The sequence below is a fragment of the Prunus persica genome, chromosome G2 (genome assembly GCF_000346465.2).
Source record: "Prunus persica cultivar Lovell chromosome G2, Prunus_persica_NCBIv2, whole genome shotgun sequence".
In the NCBI taxonomy this organism is placed as follows: domain Eukaryota; kingdom Viridiplantae; phylum Streptophyta; class Magnoliopsida; order Rosales; family Rosaceae; genus Prunus; species Prunus persica.
In genome coordinates this window covers 18,611,561-18,635,031 of record NC_034010.1, presented here as the reverse complement: position 1 = coordinate 18,635,031, position 23,471 = coordinate 18,611,561, and the positions used below count along the sequence as shown (strand labels likewise).

Below are 23,471 nucleotides of genomic sequence, written 5' to 3'. Positions count from 1 at the left end.
TTTCTTCCTTCTCTTCCTCTTGTCTCTTTCCTTTTCTCTCTTTCCTCTTCTCTCTTTCCTCTCTTCTCTTTCCTCTCTTTGTTTCTTTCCGTTTCCCTTTCTCTTCTTTTCTCTTTTCCCTTCTTTCTTTCCTCTTCTTTTTCCGTTTCTCCCTTTCTCTTCTTTTCTTCTCTTCCCTTTCACTTTGCAGGTTGCCTATTTATAGGCATTGATAAATGGCACCCGTGATTCATCTTCACTATTCACTATTCACCCGTGAATAAACTCATGCACCAAAGTCTACAAACAAATAGTAAGTGGGCTCCACTACTTTATACTTTACAACACTCTCGTTATGTTATGATATTTATTCGTCTTAATAGAATATCTGTTTGATTTGTTAAAATAATGATTAATTATAATTTAAGAGGGCCACTTAATAAATAAATAAATACATTTGTGTGATATTTAAGGAAAAATTAGGAAAGTAAAATACTGAACAAGAAAAATAATGTTATTCTTATCATATTTGTATACCACATCCTTATACCATCTTATGTGACAATTAAAGTGAATAGCCACATTAATTAAAAATATTTAATATTTTCTTTTCTTTTATGATTTATTCCTGTATTTGTTTTTCTAATTGTATTAATAAAAATACACTTCATTGATTTAATTAATGTAGCATATAATATGGACATGTCACGTCATGTGGCATAGAAATGTGGAATAAAAATATAGTATGTGTAGCATTACTCTTTTTAAAAATGACACCACCTCCACTTCCATGTCCAACTCCACCACTTGCATCACCACATTCACTACCTCCACAACCACCGCCACCACCACCTCCTCCTACTGCACCATTTCCACCACCAGCTCTTCCACCTCCACCACCACCTCCACAACCAACACCACCATGTTGCCACTACCACCATCATCACCAGCTCCTCCACAAGCGACATCCCCACCACTACCACTACCACTACCACAGTCACCAACTCCACCTTCATCACCACTACCACCTCCACTCCATCACTACCACCACATGATTAGTACATAACACTTTTAACATCATATCTATTTTAGTCATTATTCACAGTTACAACAGTTTTATATTAAAATTTACCAAACAATATTGACACTGCTTTTTGTACTAACAATACTTTAAAAATATTGTTTACGAAACATGGAACTGCTTTATTTTACAACTAATTATTTTCAAAGCACAATAGAAGTAACTTTTTTTAAAAAAAATGACAGCAATTTCAAACTGGGCCTAATTCATAAGCTGCAATAGTTGTAGTTGCATAGACTAACAAAATTCACAATATATATCTTGGAAAGGGGGCATAAGTTACTAGCTTGTACTAATTAAGTTTCCTGCATCACCAAAAGCTCTCCACATTAACCAAATGTTCAAAAGTAAAGTCCCCCATTTGGTCTTGGTGACAAATTCAAGCCATAATCCAGGTCTATGTTGCATACAGGTGTCGGCCTGATCGGAACAATCGATGAATCAAGCACCTTACTATGACAAACAGGGCACTTTATCTGAGACGTGAAAGAGCAGCCATTTGTCCAAACAATCCCGACAAAACAAATGACCACATGAAGTCACAACTGGCTCTCTTGCCATCTTCAAGCACAACTTGAAGTCAAAATAGAAAGCAAGTCTGGTGGAGAGGATGGTTCTGGACTTGCAGGGCAGAATGAAGCGTCAAGTTCATCGCTTTCTTGCTCATTATCATCATCTTGATGATGGGTAGAGCTCGAATCATCCCGATGTGGAGTATAGCAACCACTTTGTGAATTGTGTCTCTCATGACCTGGTTCACTTTCATGGGCATCACATGAATCACAGATTGAATCAACCCTAGAGCTCTCATACTCAAATTGGTCATATTGGGGATTAATTTCAGAACCAGAATATTCATCAGATACAGAGATATCACCATAATCATCTTCAACCATGAGTTCAAACTCATCTAGTTCTAGGATTCCATCAAGTTCTTGAATTTCATGCTCATGATCATCCTCTTGATGATGGGTAGAGCTTGAATCATCTCTTGAATCATCCAGAGATAGGTTAAAATCATCACTTTTTGGGCTAAATGTCTCATAACCATCTTCACTTTCATGTGTAGAATATGGATAAAAAATTGAACCCACATCAGAGTTATCGTACTCAAAGTCACAACCAAGATTAGGGCTTTTACCTTCCATGGAAGCACAAGCCTTAGATTCCGAGCAAGAAACTCATAAGGTTCAGAGATATAATCCCCATGGCCATAATCAACATCTTCATCCATGAATTGATACTCCTTTGGTTATAGGATTCTGAAGTGGAAAATCTCAAAAACGCAAAGAAATTAGACACAGAGAAAGAAGCGTAAATCGTGAGAAAGAACGAAAGCAAAGATTGAAGAAAGCACACAAAAAGAGAGAGAGAGAGTAAATATCAAATATCCTGCAAATTGTTATAAAATAACCTGGGATATGTGCGAATTTTGAGCTGCACGTAAAGTAGATGAGACACAGTATTTAACGAGGTTCGGCTACGCCTACGTCCTCGGAGAGCAGCAACAGTAACTTTTCACTATATAATAATATGACTACAATAGTGTTTACAATGTGTGACTCACTGAATTTTCTCTCTGCTTACTTACCCTCTTCTTTCCTCTTCTCTCTCTTTCCTCCTTTCCTTTTCTTCTTTCCGTTTCCTATCTCTTTCTCTCTTCTTCTTTTCCTTTTCTTCTTTCCGTTTCCTATCTCTTTCTCTCTTCTTCTTTTCCTTTTCTTCTTTCTCTATTTATAGACATATTAAATGGCACCCGTGATTCTACAATACACATCCGTGAGTGTGCAGCTGATAAACCTCCAAATATTTGCTTAATTTCTTTGTGGGCCCCATAAATGTGGGCTCCACATGTTTCTTCTTTACAACACTCCCCCTTGGAGACCACATGTCCCTAGATTGGATGCCTCATTAAAACCTTGCTTGGAAAAACCCAGTGGGAAAAAACCTAAGCGAAGGAAAAAGAGTACAACGTGCATATGTCCTATGTTAGAGGACTTTTGAATGCTCCCCCTGATTTTGCATGCTCCAACTTGATTGCTTGCAGAGTTGTCGTAATCCGATGCCATGCACTAACTTTTGGAATGTACATTTCGGCAATGATTTAGTGAAGAGATCTGCCAGGTTATCACTTGAACGGATTTGTCTGACTTTGATTTCTTGACTCTTCTAGAGCTCATGTGTATAGAAAAACTTTAGTGATATGTGCTTGGTCCTGTCACCCTTGATATATCCTTCTGTGATCTGAGCAATACAAGCTGCATTGTCCTCATTCAGAATTGTTGGAGTGTCTATTGTTGAGGGTAGGGCACATGTGCTTCGGATGTGATGGATTACCGACCTTAACCAAACGCATTCACGACTGGCTTCATGGAGGGCAAGTATTTCTGAGTGATTAGAAGATGTGGCCACTAATGTTTGTTTTGTTGAGCGTCATGAGATTGCAGTTCCTCCACATGTAAATACATACCCAGGCTGTGATCGTCCTTGATGTGGATCAGAGAGATATCTTGCATCAGCATAACCAATAATACTCTGGGCATTGGTCGATTCACTAGAATAGAATAACCCCATGTCTGTTGTCCCACGAAGGTATCGTAGAACATGTTTGATGCCGGTCCAGTGTCGCCTTGTTGGAGCAGAACTGTACCTTGCTAACAGATTTACTGAGAATGATATGTCTGGTCTGGTACATTGTGCTAGGTACAATAAGGCACCTATTGCACTAAGATATGGTACTTTTGGACCAAGGACCATTTCATCATTCTCTTTTGGACGATATGGGTCTTTCTTAGTGTCAAGCGATCGAACGACCATTGGAGTGCTAAGTGGATGGGCTTTATCCATGCCAAACCGTTCCAATACTTTCTCAGTATAAGTTGATTGATGCACCAAAATTCCATTAGCACTGTGCTCAATCTGCAAGCCAAGATAATATTTTGTCTTTCCAAGGTCCTTCATCTCAAACTCACGTTTGAGATAATCAACAGTCTTTTGAAGCTCTTTAGAAGTTCCAATTAGATTCATGTCGTCGACATATACTGCCACTATCGCAAATCCAGACTCTGATTTCTTAATAAACACACATGGGCAAATAGGATCATTTGTGTATCCTTCCTTCAGTAAATACTTACTGAGACGATTGTACCACATTCGTCCAGATTGTTTTAGCCCATATAATGATTTTCTCAATTTAACTGAGAACATGTCCCGTGGTTTGTTTCTAGCTGCTTCAGGCAACCTGAATCCTTCTGGAACTTTCATGTATATATCTGTATCCAATTCTCCATACAAATATGCGGTAATGACATACATGAGTCTCATTTCAAGTTTTTCTGAAACCGCCAAACTTATTAGGTAACGGAATGTAATTTGTCCATTACTGGAGAGTACGTTTCCACATAATCAATTCCAGGCCTTTGTGAAAAACCTTGCGCAACGAGTCGCGCTTTATACCTTGAGATCTCATTTTTCTCATTGCGCTTTCTTGTAAATACCCACTTGTAACCTACAGGGTTCACATTGGGTGGAGTTGGACTAATATGTCCAAAAACACTCCTTTTTTCCAAAGAATTTAATTCTGCCTGGATTGCATCTTTCCACTTGGGCCAATCTTGCCTCTGTGTACATTCATTAATAGAGCACGGCTCAATATCATCATCTTTTATAATCTCAGCAGCCACTGAGAATGCAAATATATCATCGATGATCATCTCATTTCTACTCCACAATTCATCAGTGGACGTATAATTTATGGAGATTTCTTGACTTTCAGGTACGGTTGCCATTCCAGGGGCACTTGTCTCACCAATGACGTTTTCCTTGTCAAGAAGTACCTGTCCCTCTTTGGGGGCATTTGAATTATGAATTGTGGGCTCTCTATTTATTTCATTTGGATTCATTTTGTCCATCAACTTCCTCTTTCGAGGAATTGAATCCTTTGAGCCTAGTGGTCTGCCACGTTTTAGGCGTGCAGCAGATGAACCATTTGCTGGGACATTGCTTTGTCCATTATGGACATCAATCCGTGCGGGTGCATTTGCAGCTGGGATATGAGATTTCGTCATCTTTGCTGCATCATTAAATGCATCTGGCATCTGATTGGCAATACTTTGGAGGTGAACGATCCTTCTTACTTCGTTTTCGCATTGAGCAGTATGAGGATCGAGATGAGACAATGTGGATACATTCCAGGATAATTCATGTCGTTTTTCAGGAATGAGTTTGCCTTGTTCTTTAGACACAGATTTTTCTCCCCCTAATGATGGGAAGATTGTCTCATCAAAATCACAATCCGCAAATCGTGCGGTAAAAATATCACCCGTCAGGGGTGCCAAGTATCTGATGATAGATGGTGAATCAAAACCAACATAAATTCCCAATCTGCGTTGAGGGCCCATCTTAGTACGTTGCGGTGGTGCAATGGGCACATATACCGCACACCCAAAAATTCTTAAATGTGAAATGTTTGGTTGATTTCCCAATACGAGTTGTATTGGAGAACATTGATTGTTGGTGACGGGCCTCAATCGCACAAGCGATGCTGCATGTAAAATGGCATATCCCCAAGCAGAAACTGGCAACTTTGTTTTCATTAGCAAAGTGCGTGCTATCAATTGAAGGTGTTTAATTAAAGCTTCTGCCAAGCCATTTTGAGTATGCACATAGGGAACAGGATGTTCAATATCAATGCCTAGTGACATGCAGTAGTCATCAAAAGTCTGAGATGTAAATTCACCAGCATTATCGAGTCTGATTGACTTAATGGGATAATCTGGGAATTGGGCTCGTAATTTAATTATCTGAGCCAAAAGCCTAGCAAATGCCATATTCCGAGTAGATAAAAGACAAACATGTGACCATCGGGTAGATGCGTCTACCAAGACCATAAAGTACCGAAATGGTCCACATGGGGGATGAATGGGTCTACAAATGTCCCCTTGAATTCTCTGCAAAAATGATGGAGACTCAACATCAACCTTTGGTTGTGATGGTCTGATCACCAACTTCCCTTGTGAACAAGCTTGGCAAAAGATGTCGCTTGATAACATAATGTGTTTAGTCAACAAGGGATGTCCTTTAAAGTTGGTGATGATCCTGCGCATCATGGTGGATCCAGGATGACCCAACCTGTCATGCCAAAGCTTAAAAGCATTTGAGTTAGTGGACTCTTGGTCCATGACACTATGTGCCTCAATTGTCCGTATGGTTGTGTAATACAACCCTGATGAGAGTTCACAAAGCTTTTCCAGTATACGCTTTTGAGTATCACTGGAGGTAATACAAAGATATTCCATGTTTTCCTCTTTCTTTGTTTCAACATGGTAGCCATTCAAACGTATATCTTTGAAACTCAACAGATTCCTTCTGGAGTTAGATGAATACAAAGCATCTGGAATAGATAGTATTGTTCCATTTGGTAACATAATTTGGGCTATTCCTGAACCTTCAATCAGATCTGCAGGACCTGATATGGTTGTTACCTTTGCTTTTGTAAGCATTAATTTTGAGAAATACTTCCGATCTTGAAGGATCGTATGAGTAGTTGCGCTGTCTGCAAGACAAATATCTCTGCCATAGCCTTTGTTTTGAGGGCATCCATAATTTGCATCCATGCCACCAAATAAGTAAAATAAGCTGGGATCAATAAAGAAGAAAACATTACCACTTTTATTGGATTGAAATTTAAACAACACTTCAGCTAATACAAATAGTATATTAAGGAATTTAATCTAATTCGGACACATAACCTTCATTCCCTCTTTCAGTAACAAAATCAGAAACATCTAGATGCGTCTTGTTTAGCTGACGTGATATTTCTGATGAGCCATCTGTGGCTGGCGGAGCATGGTCAATGTAATTTATCTCCACTTTCCTGTTCTTAAGTGAAGCTTGATAGAGATCCGCCAAATGCCTGGGCGTACGACATGCGCGCACCCAATGTCCCTTTGCACCACATCTGTGACAAGGGCTTTCAACATTTCTAGGCACATGGCTCATCTGTGCCTTTCCCTTATTACGGGATGCATTTTTGCCATTCGTGGATGGACCGCTCCTTGGACCTAAACCCTGTGAATGAGCACCACGATTTTTTCTACTTCCTTGCCAGTGGCCACGCTTGCCCCCTCGCTCACGTTTGTAGATACTGCCACGAGATGAAGTGGCATTCACTTCCTGAGATGCAGCATTTATTTCAGGAAGTGGTGCTGAGCCCGTTGGGTGAGATTGGTGATTCTTTAATAAGAGCTCACATTATTCTGCTCAGCTAACAAGAGGCAAGATACAAGTTCCGAGTACTTCTTGAAACCGCTATGTCTGTATTGCTGCTGAAGGAGGACATTTGAAGCATGAAAAGTGCTCAGAGTTTTTTCGAGCATATCCTCATCAGATATATTTTCCCCACATAGCCTCATTAATGAGGTAATTCTGTGCATAGCAGAGTTATACTCGGAAACTGACTTGAAATCTTGAAATCTCAAGTGGGTCCATTCGTATCTAGCTCTTGGGAGAGTCACCGTCTTCTGGTGATCGTATCTTTCACCTAGAGCTTTCCACAGAACCAACGGTTCATCAACCACCACATATTCGCTCTTCAGCGCTTCATGGATGTGGCGGCGAAGAAAGATCATGGCCTTCGCATTCTCTTCAGGCGAAGCATCATTCTCATCTACAATTGTTTGTCCGAGGCCATTGGCTCGTAGATGAATTTTGGCATCCAGGACCCATGATAAATAGTTGTCCTCGGAAAGGTCCAAGGCAGCAAACTCTAGTTTTGCCAAATTTGTCATCCAAAACTTTAGGCTCGAGATCTGGAATATTAAGCCACTTATTAATAGGAATTTCAGGTCCTCATCATTTAGGTATATTAATTGATGATAAAAGTAAAGTGTTATGAATTTGCTGGTATGGACGATAAACCCGCACCATACCTTAAATGTGCGGTAAAGTAAATGTGCTTGTATGGGCACTAATTCTGCTCCATACATTTAAATAAAAGTAAAGGCGTGGACGATAAACCCGCACCACCCTTTAAATAAATATTGCCGTATGGGTAATAAGCCTACACCATACCATAAATAAAATTAAATGTGGGGTTAAAACCACCACCGAATAAGAAAAAAAAAAGTTAGTATTAGTAACGGTCTCCCACTGATAATATGTTTAGTATTACCAAGGGTCCATTTTTGTTAATGGTTAGTAATAGAGAAGCAGATAAATATAGTATATTATATAGTGTTGAGTTGGAAAAATTTCAGAAATAAAAGGAGAGACTATCGTGCTGATAACGTGTTATAAAATAACCTGGGATATGTGCGAATTTTGAGCTGCACGTAAAGTAGATGAGACACAGTATTTAACGAGGTTCGGCTACGCCTACGTCCTCGGAGAGCAGCAACAGTAACTTTTCACTATATAATAATATGACTACAATAGTGTTTACAATATGTGTGACTCACTGAATTTTCTCTCTGCTTACTTACCCTCTTCTTTCCTCTTCTCTCTCTTTCCTCCTTTCCTTTTCTTCTTTCCGTTTCCTATCTCTTTCTCTCTTCTTCTTTTCCTTTTCTTCTTTCTCTATTTATAGACATGTTAAATGGCACCCGTGATTCTACAATACACATCCATGAGTGTGCAGCTGATAAACCTCCAAATATTTGCTTAATTTCTTTGTGGGCCCCATAAATGTGGGCTCCACATGTTTCTTCTTTACAACACAAATATCAGATTCCATCCATTACCGATGGCAAATAGCAAATACTATTCACTTTTAGTTTTAAATTTTTTTTTTTATCTAAATAATTAATTTGGTTTTCAGTTCCCACGTGTCAATATTTATTATGCACAGAGAGAGAGAGAGAGAGAGAGTAAATATCAAATATCCTGCAAATATCAATTTCCATCCATTGCCCATGGCAAAGGGCAAATACTATTCACTTTTAGTTATAATTTATTTTTTACCTAAACAATTAATTTGGAGAAGATTTCGGATAAGATTTTCGGTTCTCGCATGTCAATATTTATTATAAAATATTGCCATGTGTCAATTTTTTTAGAAGATTGTCGGATAAGATTTTTGGTTGCCATGTGTCGATGTTTATTATAAAATATAAATATCAAATTTCAGATAAGATTTTAGGATAAGATTTTTGGGTGCCACGTGTCGATATTTATTATAAAATACAAATCTCATATTTTAGATAAGATTTTCACCCTCTAAAATCGCGCCACGTGTCATGTCTATCTTCTAAATCTCTCTATAAAACCAAAGGCTCAACTCATACCTCTCACACCATATCTTCTCTATCTTTCCATTTTTCAAATTTTAGATTTCATACTCCACTCTAAATGTCAGATATAAGGAGATGCTTGGAGAGGCAATTGAAACTCTCTACACTAGGGACTACCTCTGCAAACCTACGCCTAGGGGCCTCCAAAGGCATCAACAAAAAGCTGAAGCTCAAGGTTTTCCAGGCATGATTGGAAACATCGACTGTATGCACTAACAATAGAAAATTGCCCAACTGTGGGGCAAGGAGATTATGAGAATAGGAAATAGCAAAAAAGTATCATTCTGGAAGTCGTTGCTAGATTAGATACATGAGTTTGACATGCCTTTTTCGGAGTTTTCGAATCTCAAAATGACATGAACATGTTGGGTTAATCCTTGGTATTCAACAATGTCTTCAGATGTCAAGCCTCGAATATCACCTATGAAATCAACAATACCGTCTACTAGAATGGATATTATCTAGCACACGACATTTGCCCGAGATGGATTACATTTGTCAAAACAATTCCGCATCCCCGATTGAAGAAGGAAAAATTATTCGCTACCTATCAAGAGGGGTACAGGAAAGATGTTGAAAGATGTTTTGGTATTCTCTAAGCTCGGTGGGCAATCATTAGGGGTGTTGCGAGTATGTTTGATGAGGAGGTGCTTCAGAGCATTATGATGACGTGCATATCCTCCATAACATGATTGTGGAGGATAAGTATGATTATGATGCTCCAGACGTGTTCGAACCTGATCCCATGAACACGTCCTTGACAAGAGTTTATGAAAGTCCCATTAGAGCAAATGGACAACCACTGGAGCATGAACCGTTGGTTAGGGATGATCGTTTCAACAACCGTATGATTGATTGATATACTGAGATGCAATCGTCTTATCCTCATGAACGACTTCCAGTTGACTTGATAGAATACTTATGGGCGGTGAGAGGCAATGACGGTGAACGAAGTCAAGTGACGATGATTTGTTTTCAATTTTGGTTTATGTTGATGTATGCTTTGTTTGTGTTTTGGTTTGAATTATGCTTTGGTTGTGTTTTGTTTTTAATTATGTTTTAGATTGATGTATGCAATATGTTGAATAAAAAGGTATTTTATTGAATGATTTCTTTATTCACTAAAAGAAAAGCAATACAACTAATTAAATAAAAGACAAGAAATACAACTACTTCAATTAAAGACAAGAAATACAACTACTTCAATTAAAAAACAAGCAATACAATTAAATAAAAGGCAAGCAAAATAACCTAATGGTTTTGATTATTTAACCCATTGGTGTTGCTAGGTCCATCGTCACGGAAAAGCCATCTTCTCATAACATCCATTCGTTCTAGCTTCCAAAATAATTTTGTTTCAAGGGACATATGGCTTGTAGCCATGCCCATGGTTTCCCGATCCTTCTTCTCAATGTCATGTTTGCATATATACTCCATTTCTCTTGCATATACTTCAATCATTGCCTTCTCGTTCGCATATTTTTTTCATGTCTCATGGTGCCGTTCCTTGCAATTTGCTCCAAAATTTTTGCAATATCATTGGTGGAAGTACTCCCTCTCTTAGCCTTCGCCGCCTTTCTCCCAATAGGCCTCGACTCATTTTGGATTAGTGAGTCTTGACTCATCGAGGAATCTGAAGGCGAATCCGATGTCGTTTAATTATGGAGTGGCGTCTCGTTCAACACAACGGTGGGGCCCGTGTGAATAATTTTGAATCTCAGACAATTTTTCACCACCTCAACGTTGTTGATGGTTGAAAGATTTTCTGCCTTACCCAATAGCACCGAACCACATTTGTGCTTGCATAATCTATTAAAAAATATTGAAAATGGAAGAAACATTATAAATAAATAAAATAAACTAAAGGAAATACAAGAAACATTTATAATAAAAAAAAATAGAAATGCAAGAAACATTAAAAAAATCAAGACATTAAATTTAATAAAACGAAAATTACAAATAATTTACCTAATTGCCAAGATTTTTGCCGCTTCGATGGTTGTCCCTTACTTTTGTCAACACATCTCTCCATTTCCCTAATTTTTTATTCAAAATTTTCCACCTACTAGCCAAGGCCATTTCCGTTCAAGCCGAACTCGAACTTTCACAAAATTCGGCATGAATTTTTCTCTACATATGAGAGAATTTCATCTCATTGCCCGTAATCGAACAATGACCAACTTGGACCCAACACTCACACAACAGAACATCTTCCATGGTTGTCCACTTCCCTCTAGCTTCGATGGAAGATGCCATAAGATAGTGAATAAAAATGAAAATTGAAAGTGAAGAAAATTGTGTAGAAAGTGAATAATATTAGAAGGAGAAGAAAGTGAAGAATATTGGTAGGTATTTATAGAAAAAATTTCCAGAATTTTTTGGTAGTTTTTTCAAAAAAATTCAGAATTTTATTTTCCAGAATTTTTAAGCCCATAAAAAAAAAAAAACAGCTATTAGTTTATGACAAGAATTTGGAAGGAAATGCATTGCATGATGGGTTTAAGGGATTTAAGTTGATTATATAGTGAGCTGACAAACACTGTGTGAGTGTAGAAAATATGTAGTAATTAATGAAAGAAGATTATACAGACCATAATCATTTATATATAATGATTTACTACAATATTTTATACTTTATACATTGCATGGTAAGATTACATGAGTGACTTAGTACCACAGAGTTCCTATGAGGTTCAAATTTTTCACTATCTTCATCATCTCTATGTGTAGGATAAGTGTATTGTGAAGAGTAGTCATCAAATGATAAATCTCCAAAATAGTTTTGCATGTAATTGTTAACATGCCATACATATGGATCCAAGATTGGTTGACGTTGTCCATAAGCTAAAACATTTACAGATTGGGTTTTGGATTCTTTCCATGAGCCGCTCGATTCCATCCCAAAAGGAATGGGATATGAAGAGGTTCGAATCCCCTTTGCGGGCATGTTTACGTATCAATAATGGGTATGGGAGGAAAGGGAATGATTTATATTCCTGACTTCCCTTGCGTTTACTTGCAATCAAGAATGAAAAAATAAGTGGACCCCACCTCAAAATCCGTAATCACATCCCCTCAAAACTAGGTATCATATCGGCTAGGGGGGAGTAGTCGATACGATTCCCATTCCTGTTTTCTCTTAGTAACTTCCAAAAATACCCTTACCACTTTATCATAATTCCAAAACACCCCAAACCTTAAAAAAAAAAAAAAAAAAAAAAACTCACGCCAAGAAGTTCCAAGACTCTCCAACCTTATAAAAAATAAAAACTCAGTTCTAAGAAGTTCCATGTATTTACTCGTATGAAGATTATGCATGTTATTATTATTTGATTGTTTACTAGTTACGTAGGTGAAAGATATATTGGAGTTTATTTTTTCGTTTGAAATTGGCTCTGGACAAATGTGTTATTAACATTATCATTGAACTGGGCTCCTGTTGTTCATCTTGTTCAGCATATTGATTCCTTATGTTTACACTGCCTTACTGGTTTGCTGCAGGATTAGTTTGGTCTCCTTCGCCAATTTGAGAATTATATATGTGTTGTGGTGAAAATGTTCAGGGCATTTTAGTGATCAAATTAATTTGGATTCTAATTCATGAAAGTTAGTAAACAATAACAATGGGAATCTACCTCATTCCTTTGCCAATTCCATATGTTTAGTAAACAGCTTAATGAGAATGATTCTTCCCATACTGATTCAGTAGTTCCTCGATTCCTAAATTCTCTTATTCCTTACTTTCTCTATTACTGATACATAAACATGAACTGCGAGTGTGCTTTGTGTTTTTTTTCTTTCCTTTTTTCCATTACATCGATATTTTCTATATTTTCGATATTATAGTGATATTATAACGATATCGATATTTGGACCAAATGTTGCTGAAGTGTGAGCGAAATTATTGATATTTATACAATATGTGTATGGATACGTTCCAAAACATCTACTCAAAAAAACGATAATATCCTCAATATTTCGTCAAAATTATCGATATTTTAAACTATGAGTATATGTAACAGTACATGATTGATCATGCTTTCATTATATGTAGCATTACTCAATTTATATATCTCGTGCTTACATTAATATTTGCATATTGATCATGCTAAGTAATCTTCCCTTTGTTTTGTTGGACCAGTATCGAGGAAGATGGAGGTGAGATCTTGAGCGCAGGAAATAAATCAAGGGATAGAGTTGAGGATTATATTATCATTCCTTGTCTTAATAAAATCCATGTACGATTTCCGGTTGCGAAATGATTTATTATGATTTAAGAGAGCCAAATTCATTCATAAGATTTTTAGAAAAAGGAAATTTTTGTTGCATCTGTTCCTTAATTCAATTGGAGTGTGAAAATTGAGGATTATATGATCATTCCTTGTCTTAATAAATCCAAGTTGAGATCATGAGCGCAAAAACATCTTTGTCAAATCAAAACCAAGCAATGGACCATGCACAGATTAAAACTGAATCTCATAAAAACTTTCTTATTTGGCAAACAAAAGATAAGCTTTAATTGGATCACCAAAATTACAAACATGATAATTGTATTCAGGGAACACACTTGGAAGAGAAACCTTATAGAGAGGAGATTGAAAATTCAGGGAACACACTACCCAAAAAAAGCAGGAAGTGTTAAGGAAGAACATTAACAATGTCATTGCTGCTAGGAAGCTAGTTTAATACATAGGTCATCAAAATGAGACATAATAGAATCTAGGCAAATGCTAGTACTAATTATGCTGCCTGCAGCACCAACAGCTCCACATTACTTGATTCTTCAAAAACAAAGTTCCCCCTTCGGTTTCGGTGGCCTCTTTGGCATACTGGTGTCACCTAATCGGAGCGATCAACGAGACAACCATAAGCATATATCAGGGCAGGGGTGTGATTCCAAAATTGGAATTCTATTTTGCTGGGAAAAGAGATCAGTTCTAGCTTTATTGATGTCTATGATTTCAAGGATTTCTTGAAATCCATTACTAACTAAATAGTACAAAGATTTCCTATTTCCCATCACTCTTCCTACAGGGGAATTGAGAAAGAATATGGCCTAAGATCGCTGTTTGTGTAAGCACTGCAACTGTTTGAGACTTTTGCTGAAGCTTTTCATTTCATTTCAACTTGCGCTAAAAAAAATAGTACTGATCGAAGTTCCAGTTCTGCATCCCAAACTTTATTGAAGTTTTTGGTTCATAAATCTCCATCTGATGTAAGTTCTCATGTTCTTGTTCAGCGGATACGACTCACTTGGGCAAAAGGCTCTTTGGGAGGTCGTGGAGCTGGTTTAACCTCCTCAGGGTCCCCAAAAACATTCCATAATTTCAGTGTTTCACCACCTGCTGATGCTACTGTGCAACCATTTGGGCTCTGAGCCATATGAAGGACTCTAGACGTATGACCCGTGAGTTCTGCAATTCTAACCATTGATGGATATTTCCAAAGAGTAAGCTGATTCTGAGTAAACCCATGTGAGCTAAGCAGTTCTCGTTCATTCATATTCCACAGCAAAGCACAAACCTGAGAGCCAGTGTCCACCGAGTTCAGGCAAGCACCTGTGTGAGTGTTCCAGAACTTTATGCACCGATCATTCCCACCTCCACCAGAAGCAAGCAAATTTCTCTGGAAAGGACACCAAGCAAGGGCTTTTACAGCAGCTGTATGGTCTTCAAGCCTGTGAAGCCACTGTGTTGGTGCCACTGATCTGTTGTCCCATATATGGAGCAGGTTATCATTTCCTCCACTTGCTAATTGCTGCCCTGAGGCTGACCACTTAAGCCGACAAACCTCGCGTTCATGTCCTCTGTACGTCTCAACAATGTGCGATCTAATTCTTACATCATTGTTTACAATGCGGCCATCCATTCCTCCAGTTGTAAGAATGTGATTGTTCCATGCTAGTGAGCCTACCCGTGATCTGTGACAACCTCTCAAGGTTCTCAGATACTGCTTTGCAGTTGAATCCCATAGCTGTACTTCGGAATTGTCCAGTCCAATGGCAATGTGGCGTCCATCAATAGCCCAACTGACACTGGTAACAGGTCCCCTTTCAACATCAAATCTGGCCAGTTCCGAAGTAGAACAATCAGTAGCATCCCACAAATAAACTGTGTTTGCAAGAGCTATTGCAATAACATTGGAGCTTCCCCAATCCAACAAATTCAGGTAGTAATCATCAATAAGGTCAGGAGCATCCAGTGTTCTCTCTGAAGTTTGAGGAATGTGTCTGTGTGGCTTAGGGTTTGCCGGTTTATCCTGTGGCAAAGAAGAGAAGTAGCTCGGGAAAAGCTCTACAGGGGCAGGAGGCTTGTTCTTGAAAGCGAGGATTCTAGTGCGATTCATGTTCATAGCCTCTGCCAACTGCTTCCTATAGTCTCTTCCATATCTAGATGGGTTTTCCTTACCTTTCCTACCTTGAGTAAGCATGTAATGAGCAAAATCAAAATCCATTGCAGACCTATTTGGTATGAACCTGTCCAAATTTTCCCGAGAATTCTTTTTCTGAAGAAGCCGTTCTTCAAGAGGGCACCTAGACTGTGACCCCAAGGTATATGAAGACCTCATTGTTATGTTAAGATGCCACAAGACTATATATATATGTGAAATAAAAACAATAACAAAAAAGCAGAGAGAGAGAGAGAGAGAGAGAGAGAGAGAGAGAGAGAGAGACTAAAGATCAAATATCCTGCAAATATCCAACATAACAATAAGCAAAAAATAAGAACTCCTGCAAATGGATCACTCAGTATGCAAAACCCAGACAAAAATGAAACAGAGAGAATATGAAAATTCCAGCAAGTAGATTAACGGGTGCACAAAATCAAAGCCTGCAAACAAATCGTTAGGTTCAATTCAATAAACCCAAAAGTAAATTATATAAGAATACGCAAAAAGAACGGAAATTGAATAGTGGGTTTTAATCTCTGACCGTTGGAAAACTAGGGTTTCCGGCAGCCGTTGAAGCGAAAGATGGAAGCCCGCCGAAAACCGAATCAAACCCAGAGAACGCCCAAAACGAATTCAGAGAACGCAAGAGAATTGAAGCGCTAATCAAGACAAGAACGAAGTCGACGGCCACTGAGCGTAGATTGTAGAGTTTCTAATTTTTGTTAAGATCAGAGAGCGGATTGGGTTGGGTGTGATTTCAAAATCGAGTCCTAAGTTTCGCGGTGACGAAGACCATATATATTCGGTCGAATACGCGTCGAATTAGCGTCAAATGCGCGTAGAATTAGTGTAGAATACGCGTAGAGTTAGCGTCGAATACGCGTAGAGTTAGCGTCGAATACGCGTCGAAGAACGAATAAAAATGTTGAGCGAACGCCCAAACGGCCCATTTTAACTTCCTGCTCACATGTTTGATTTGTTAAAAATTAGTACACATGGGCAATTAATAAATAAATAAATAAATACATTTGTCTGATATTTAAGGAAAAATTATAGTTAGTAAAATATGTAAGGGGAAAAGTATGAATAAAATATGTAGGTGTTTTACTCGGTAAAATTTTAGAAAGATACAACTGAAAAATTCGACCACTATATAATTTATTTTAATATTTTAATATATAATTTTTTCAAAAGTGAATTTTTTTTATAGCTAAAACTTAAATTTACTTTTTAAAAATAAAAAAACACCCTCTTTATTTTGAAAATAATAATAATAATAATAATTTTGGGCTGGAAACAAAGCCCAATGGGCGGATAGAGGTAAATGGGTCCAAAAAAGACCGCAGAAAAGGACCGCGCACTTGTACTTCTGCTTCAGCTAAAGTAAGCTCTCTCTCTCTCTCTGTCTCTCTTCTTCTCCCATAATTTTATGATTATTGTTGTTATAATATTTTGCGGTTTGGAATAACCTTTTGTGCCTGTTAGCTGTTTGTGAGAAGTTCTGTGATGTAATTTTCTTTATGGGTTTTGGCTTGATGTAATTTTCTAATGATCTGGGTTTGCCCCGTCATGGAGAAAGTTTTAGAATTAAGGAAAAAAGGTTTAGCTTTAGGTTTTTCTCTTGTATTTTTAACTTGCCAAATAAGAGTCTTTTAGAAGGAAGGTTCTCCTTTAATCAGATTATGTGAAATATATGAGAAGGAGGAGGTTGTGCAAGGGATGCTGGAAAGAAAGCAGAAATGGTGTCTGAGATGAATGCCTTTAACAGGTTTATAATATAACTGTGGAAGGCTATTAGGTTTTTATTGGCTCACATATTCAGCGTCTTCTATAGAGAAAGTCTAGAATGAATTTGGAATCTTTTACTCTAATTCTTTACCCAAATCTATCCGCCATGCTCAAGCGTAGTATGTAATGTATATCTAATTTTAAACACAAATATATAGTTCATTGCTTGCTCTTTTGCATTTTCAATTGTCTTTATGTAGTTCTCACTTCTTGGTTACTGAATACATATACCAGAAAGTCATTTCTTTCAGCTTGTTAATTTCTATTAAACTGTGGCACATCCCATTCTCAGTTCTGTAATTGTCTATTTTTCTTACGGTTAATTTATTTAGGGACCGTTGGCGTGGAGTTCTAAAGGTCCCATTGAACCCTAATCCCAGGACCTACTACCGAGTTGCAGCATCTCTTTGCCTCTCAAGAACTTACGGTCACGAACTTCCAAGACACTAACCGTAAGTTCTGCATGCTCAACCCTTTGACTCACTATGTCACAGAGCTTACTATTAATAACTCAAAGACATGCAAACTTTTGTTTCCTGTCTTCAACTGAATTCTCCTGAAAGATTCACACTTTAGTCAGCTTTCCTTCTTTCTCCTGAAAATGTTAGAAATATATGACTACTAATTTCCTATGAGGCGTAGTTTGTGAATTCTGAATGTATTTGTCTTTTCTTCAGGACAGATCTTAAACCCTTACTATATTTGTCTCCTTTCTGACTTTGGAAGAATGAAGACTTGACTGTGTCTTAAAATTTTCCTGGAGACGGGTTCCTTCAGCAAATCCCATCTTTTTCAATGGAGATCGAGTAGCAGGCACTGGTAATCCAGTCATTGAGAGGCTATCTGACTTGCAAAATATAGCTGAAATAATGGTCTCAAAGATTGGTGAGTCGACCAATGCTTGGGTTAGAGCAACTCCAGTGGTATGACCAAGCCTCGGGCTGGGGAAACAAAAGAAGCCAAAATCTGTTTCCAGCAAGGAGCCCAAGCCCGGGCTGGGAGTGGATCCCACGAAGACGGGCTAGCCCGAAGGCCAGTTTCGTCCAAGCTCGAGCTCGAGGGTTGATGACGTCAGGCTCGACGTCAGTGTGCGCTGACGTCAGCCTTGCGCAAGCTCCAACGGGTTGAAGACAGGTGTCACGCCCCCAGGGCTCCGATCTGCTTCTCCTCCTCCAATCCAACGGCTGGCATTTTTTTGGCAATAAAATTGTGAAAAAAAATCGAAAATTTTTAAAAAAAATACTAAAAAATCCTGATTTTTTTCCTTATAAATACCTATAAATACCCTTCACTTTCAATACCAATCCTCGTACATTTTATTATATTTCTACTATTATTCACTCTTTGCTCAACATTTTCCTCTTTTTCACCTTGTATTTTTATTTCTTATCTTTATGGCTTCTTCTATCGAAACCGGAGGGGCATGGAGCACCATGGAAGATGTTTCCTTGTCTGAGGCTTGGCTCCAAGTTTGTCATTGTCTCGTGTCAGGCAATGAGATGAAATTTTTTCATATGTGGAAAAAAATTCATGCCGAATTTTGTGAAAAAATTCCGGGTTCAACTCGTACGGAAATGACATTGTCTAGTAGGTGAAAAATTCTCAATAAAGAGTTGGGAAAATGGAGAAATGCCTTGGCAAATGCGATAGACAACTATAGAAGCAGAGAAAATCGTAGTAACGAGGTAAGTATTTTGTAAATTTTGTTTTATTAAGTTTAATATCCTAATATATATATTTTGTTAATATTTATTGCATTTTCAATATTTTGTTAACATTTCTTGCATTTTCAATATTTTATTAATATTTCTTGCATTTCCAATTGTTTCTTAATATTTCTTGCACTTCCAATTTATTTGTAAGGTTAATTGCATTTCCAATTTTTTATTTTTGTTACTTGCATATCCAATATATTTTAAATATTTCTTGCATTTCCATTATTATTTTTAAATAAATGATTCAAGCACAGATGTTGTTTGGTGCAACTGGGCAAGGCCAAAAAAGTTTCAACCATCATGAATGTTGGGAGGTGGTGAAAAATTGCAAACGCTTCATAATTATTCCCACGGGTCCCGTCGTTATGTTAAACGAGACGCCACTCCGTGATTCAATGACATCAAATTCACCTATTGATTCCCTTATGAGACAAGACTCACCCATTAAAAAGGAGCCTAGGCCCATTAGCCGAAAGGCTGCGAAGGCAAAGAAAGCGGGTAATTCAAGCAATAATACATCAAAATTTTTGGAGGAAATTGCAAGGCAGAACCAAACCAGAATTGAAATGGAGCAGAAACGCCAAAAGAACGATATGGCAATTCAAGTCGAGTAAACAAAACAATTTTGGAAGCTAGAACGAAATGTTATGAGAAGAAGACTTTTCCAGGATGATGGGCCTAGCAACACGGATTGGTTAAATGATGAAAACCATTAAATTAGTTGGCATACCTTTTATGTATTTGTATTTTTCATGTTTTCTATTAAAGTTGTTGTAATTCATGTATTTTATTTTAGTATTAGTAATTGTTAATGACTTGTATTGGATTTCTTTATTTAATAAACAAAGCATTCAATAAAATACCTTTTTATTCAACATATTCCATACATCAAACAAAACATAATTAAAATATAAAAAAAAACTACAAATAAGGCACAATAATAATAACAAACCACAACCAAACTATAATAAATAAAAAAACAACACAACCAAACCATAACTAAATAAAACATAACCAAAGCATCTATGCTCCATCATTCATCTTCATTGCCTTTTACTGCCCATAAATGCTCCATCAAGTCAAGTTGACGCCTTTCATGAATATACGAAGATTGCATCTCTGTATATCGGTCTATCATCCGGGTCATGAAACGACCATCCCTTACCAACAGTTCTGGCTCAAACGGTTCTCCACTTGGCCCCATGGGCCTTTCATAAATTCGTGTCAAGGCCGTGTTCATGGGATCCGGTTCGTAGACCTCTACAACATCATAATCGTACTCATCCTCCACAATTATATTATGGAGGATAATGCAAGTCATCGTAATGCTTCTGAGGATCTCCTCATCAAACATACGGGCCGCACCTCGAATAATCAACCACTGAGCTTGAAGGATACGGAAGAAGTCCCAAAACCCCAGCAGCATCACACTTTTGAACAAAGTATGCATCATAATTGCAAATATCGTGCATGACTTTATTGAACAAATGGGGTTGGATTCTAAATCGCCTTCGAAAATCAACATTAGAGTACAAAGAAGTTGGGATAAAATAATCTTCCAAAAAATTCTTACCCCGAGAATGCCTATGTCTGTCCACATTCCGGCCACGGCAGACTTGTGAACCACGGCGGCGACCTTGGTTCTCTTCATCTTGCAAAGTCACTGCTATAACAACTTGTTCATCGACTTCTCTCTGCAACATATTTATTTTATCTGCTCTACGGTTTCTCTCATTTGTTTCTCGCTCTTGCCTCTCCAAGCATCTCCTAAATTCTTCCATTGAGAATGAATGAAGTATGAATTCTAAACTCTGAGAAATGGAAATATAGAAAGATGTGGTGTGAGAGGTATGAGTTGAGTATCTGGTTTTATAGAAAATTTTGGCAAGATAGACATGCCACGTGGCTTGATTTGATTGGATGAAAATCTTATCTGAAATTTGAAATTCATTTGAAATTTGAACCCAAAAATCTTATCCGATTATGAATAGTCTTGACACGTAGGAATCCGGAAATCTCATCCGAAAATATTATCAAAATTAATTATTGAGGTAAAAAAATTTGTGAAAAAAACAAAAAAATGAATAGTAATTGCCCTTTGCCATGACAACGGCTGGAAACACACAATACTATTTGCAAGGGCAACCACTATTCACGTAAATAGTGCCTGCCCTATCTCCCCCCGGCCATGGCAAAGGGCAAATGGGTAAAGTTGCTCTTATTGATGCTTCTGTTTTCAATGGGCCTTTTGCTGTGTATCGCCACTTTGTACCATCTGTTAATCAATGGGGAGAGCCAAAGTCATACTGCCCTGTTGGATCCCCAGCTTTTGAGTCCATTATTTAGCTCATATCAAGTTGCCTTCAAGAGGTATATATAGACCTGACGTTGTAGTGTTCCTGGCATCGTTATTTTTTTTGGTTATTTAATCACTCAAGTAGTGTTTGCTCAACTGTACATTTTATGGGGAAGAGAAGAGTGTGCATGCAGATGAAATACGCTCTGCATAATATCAGTGATTGTCAAAATTTAATTTGGATAGACTGAGGGCTATTGCTTAAAAGACTCATCCTTCTTCTGAACTCTGAATTGCTCTTAGCAGTAGATGGTTCCCATCTCTAAACTTTTGACATTTGCAGGTTAAGAATGACATTGCGAGAGAGAAAGAACTGCTTGTACCAGGAATATCTGCATCACATTTTAATCTACCTAAAACATTAATGTTTGGATTCAGAAAGGGTGGTACTGTATTTAACCAGCTAGTTACTGAGCTTGGCTTCGCAGTTAAACCCTCTGGAGATCCACCGCTCTTGGAGGAGAAGGAAAGTGGTTTGGAAGACGAGATTCATATCATATCCATAACAAAACAAAGCCTGTTAAATAGCATCAGAGAAATTCATTACGTGGATGTTGGATTAAACTCCCCGGGTGCATATGTCACTGACCATAGCGTGATTGAGAATATCTCCGAATGCCTAATACAAGGAGCTAGAGGAATCAGTTTTGTCCTTCATGGAACTCTCCCAGGCAATGGTGTGACAGCAGAAGATCTTGGATACGCAAAGAAAAAGACAAATTGGTTTATCTGCTGGAGTCTGAATCTCAGAGAAGTGGAGGGAAATTGCAGGTGTGTGAGAAATTTTATTTTCCTGATAGGCCCCCAGATTTGCAGATGCATTTTGAAGTAATTGATAAATTGGATTTGAGTTAACAGCTGTAAATATAGACCAAGATTATTGTAATTATGTTGTTTAAAAAAAACAAAGAGTAAATGGAAATATTCATTGGAGAACTGTTTATCATTCTTTTATACAAGTGGAAAAAAATAAAATAATGATTAGAGTAAAAGTTTCTAGGCAGTCAATGGAAGAGTCTTTAGAGAAGGGAATGAATTTTTGAGGAATTTCTTCCTTTGTAATATTCCTCTCCATGGAATTGTTATATTAACTATTTTCCTAGAGGATTACCATGGAAGACAACGAAACATAAGTTTGTACCCTTGAGAACCATCTCATTAGGTTCCATATGCCCAGGCATGCATATGTATTTTACAGCCTTTGGGTCCCAAATGTGTAGCTTTGCAAATTTTAAGTTGCCAATAACAGCAGGGAAGTTTAGATTTGCAATGAAAAAGATAGATTGGTTCTTCTGCCTCAATCTGAACCTCAGAGAAGTAGGGGAAAATTACAGGTGTGAAAATGTTTATTTTGCTGGTGGGCACCTGATTTGCAGATGCATTTTGAAATAAATGATAAATTGGATGTGAGTCAAGCCGCTATAAAATTGTAAACTGTCATTGTTTAATTGAATTATGCGAAAAGAAAGTAAATGGAATTTTTTTTATGAACTAAATGGACTTTGCAATTGCATTATCATTGGCTTTGGCTTACATTATGAAAACACCATGATTGTTGTAATTATCATAAAGTTTTAAAAAAAAAAAAGTGCATTTTTGCTCACCACTTTAACTCAAGATGTACTCTTATCACCATTCTCAATACTTGACATGTGTCTATGAACATAACCATGGTTCCACAGATACAAAACAAAAATATTTCTAAATAAGAAAACAGAAGAATCTTCGATTAGTGGTGGGAATTGTTGGATAATTTTTTTTTTTCCAAGAGAATACCATGGAGGACAATAGACAAAAGTTTTCACTCCTTGAGAGAATCATGTCATTAGGTTTCATATAAGACTTGTCACATTCCTAAATTGCCATATGCATCA

General features: G+C 37.6%; 1 protein-coding gene and 1 pseudogene across 1 annotated transcript; one reads left to right on the top strand and one right to left on the bottom strand.

Annotated features, from left to right (window-relative positions):
* LOC18770122 (cell division cycle 20.2, cofactor of APC complex) lies at positions 13,920–16,524 on the bottom strand. Its single transcript, XM_007201994.2, has 2 exons — positions 16,280–16,524; positions 13,920–16,178 (listed from the first exon to the last, which is right to left on the bottom strand). Exon 2 carries the CDS (start codon positions 15,913–15,915, stop codon positions 14,584–14,586), a length of 1,332 nt encoding a protein of 443 aa, XP_007202056.1. The 5' UTR covers positions 15,916–16,178; positions 16,280–16,524; the 3' UTR covers positions 13,920–14,583.
* LOC18771531 lies at positions 17,478–22,452 on the top strand (annotated as a pseudogene).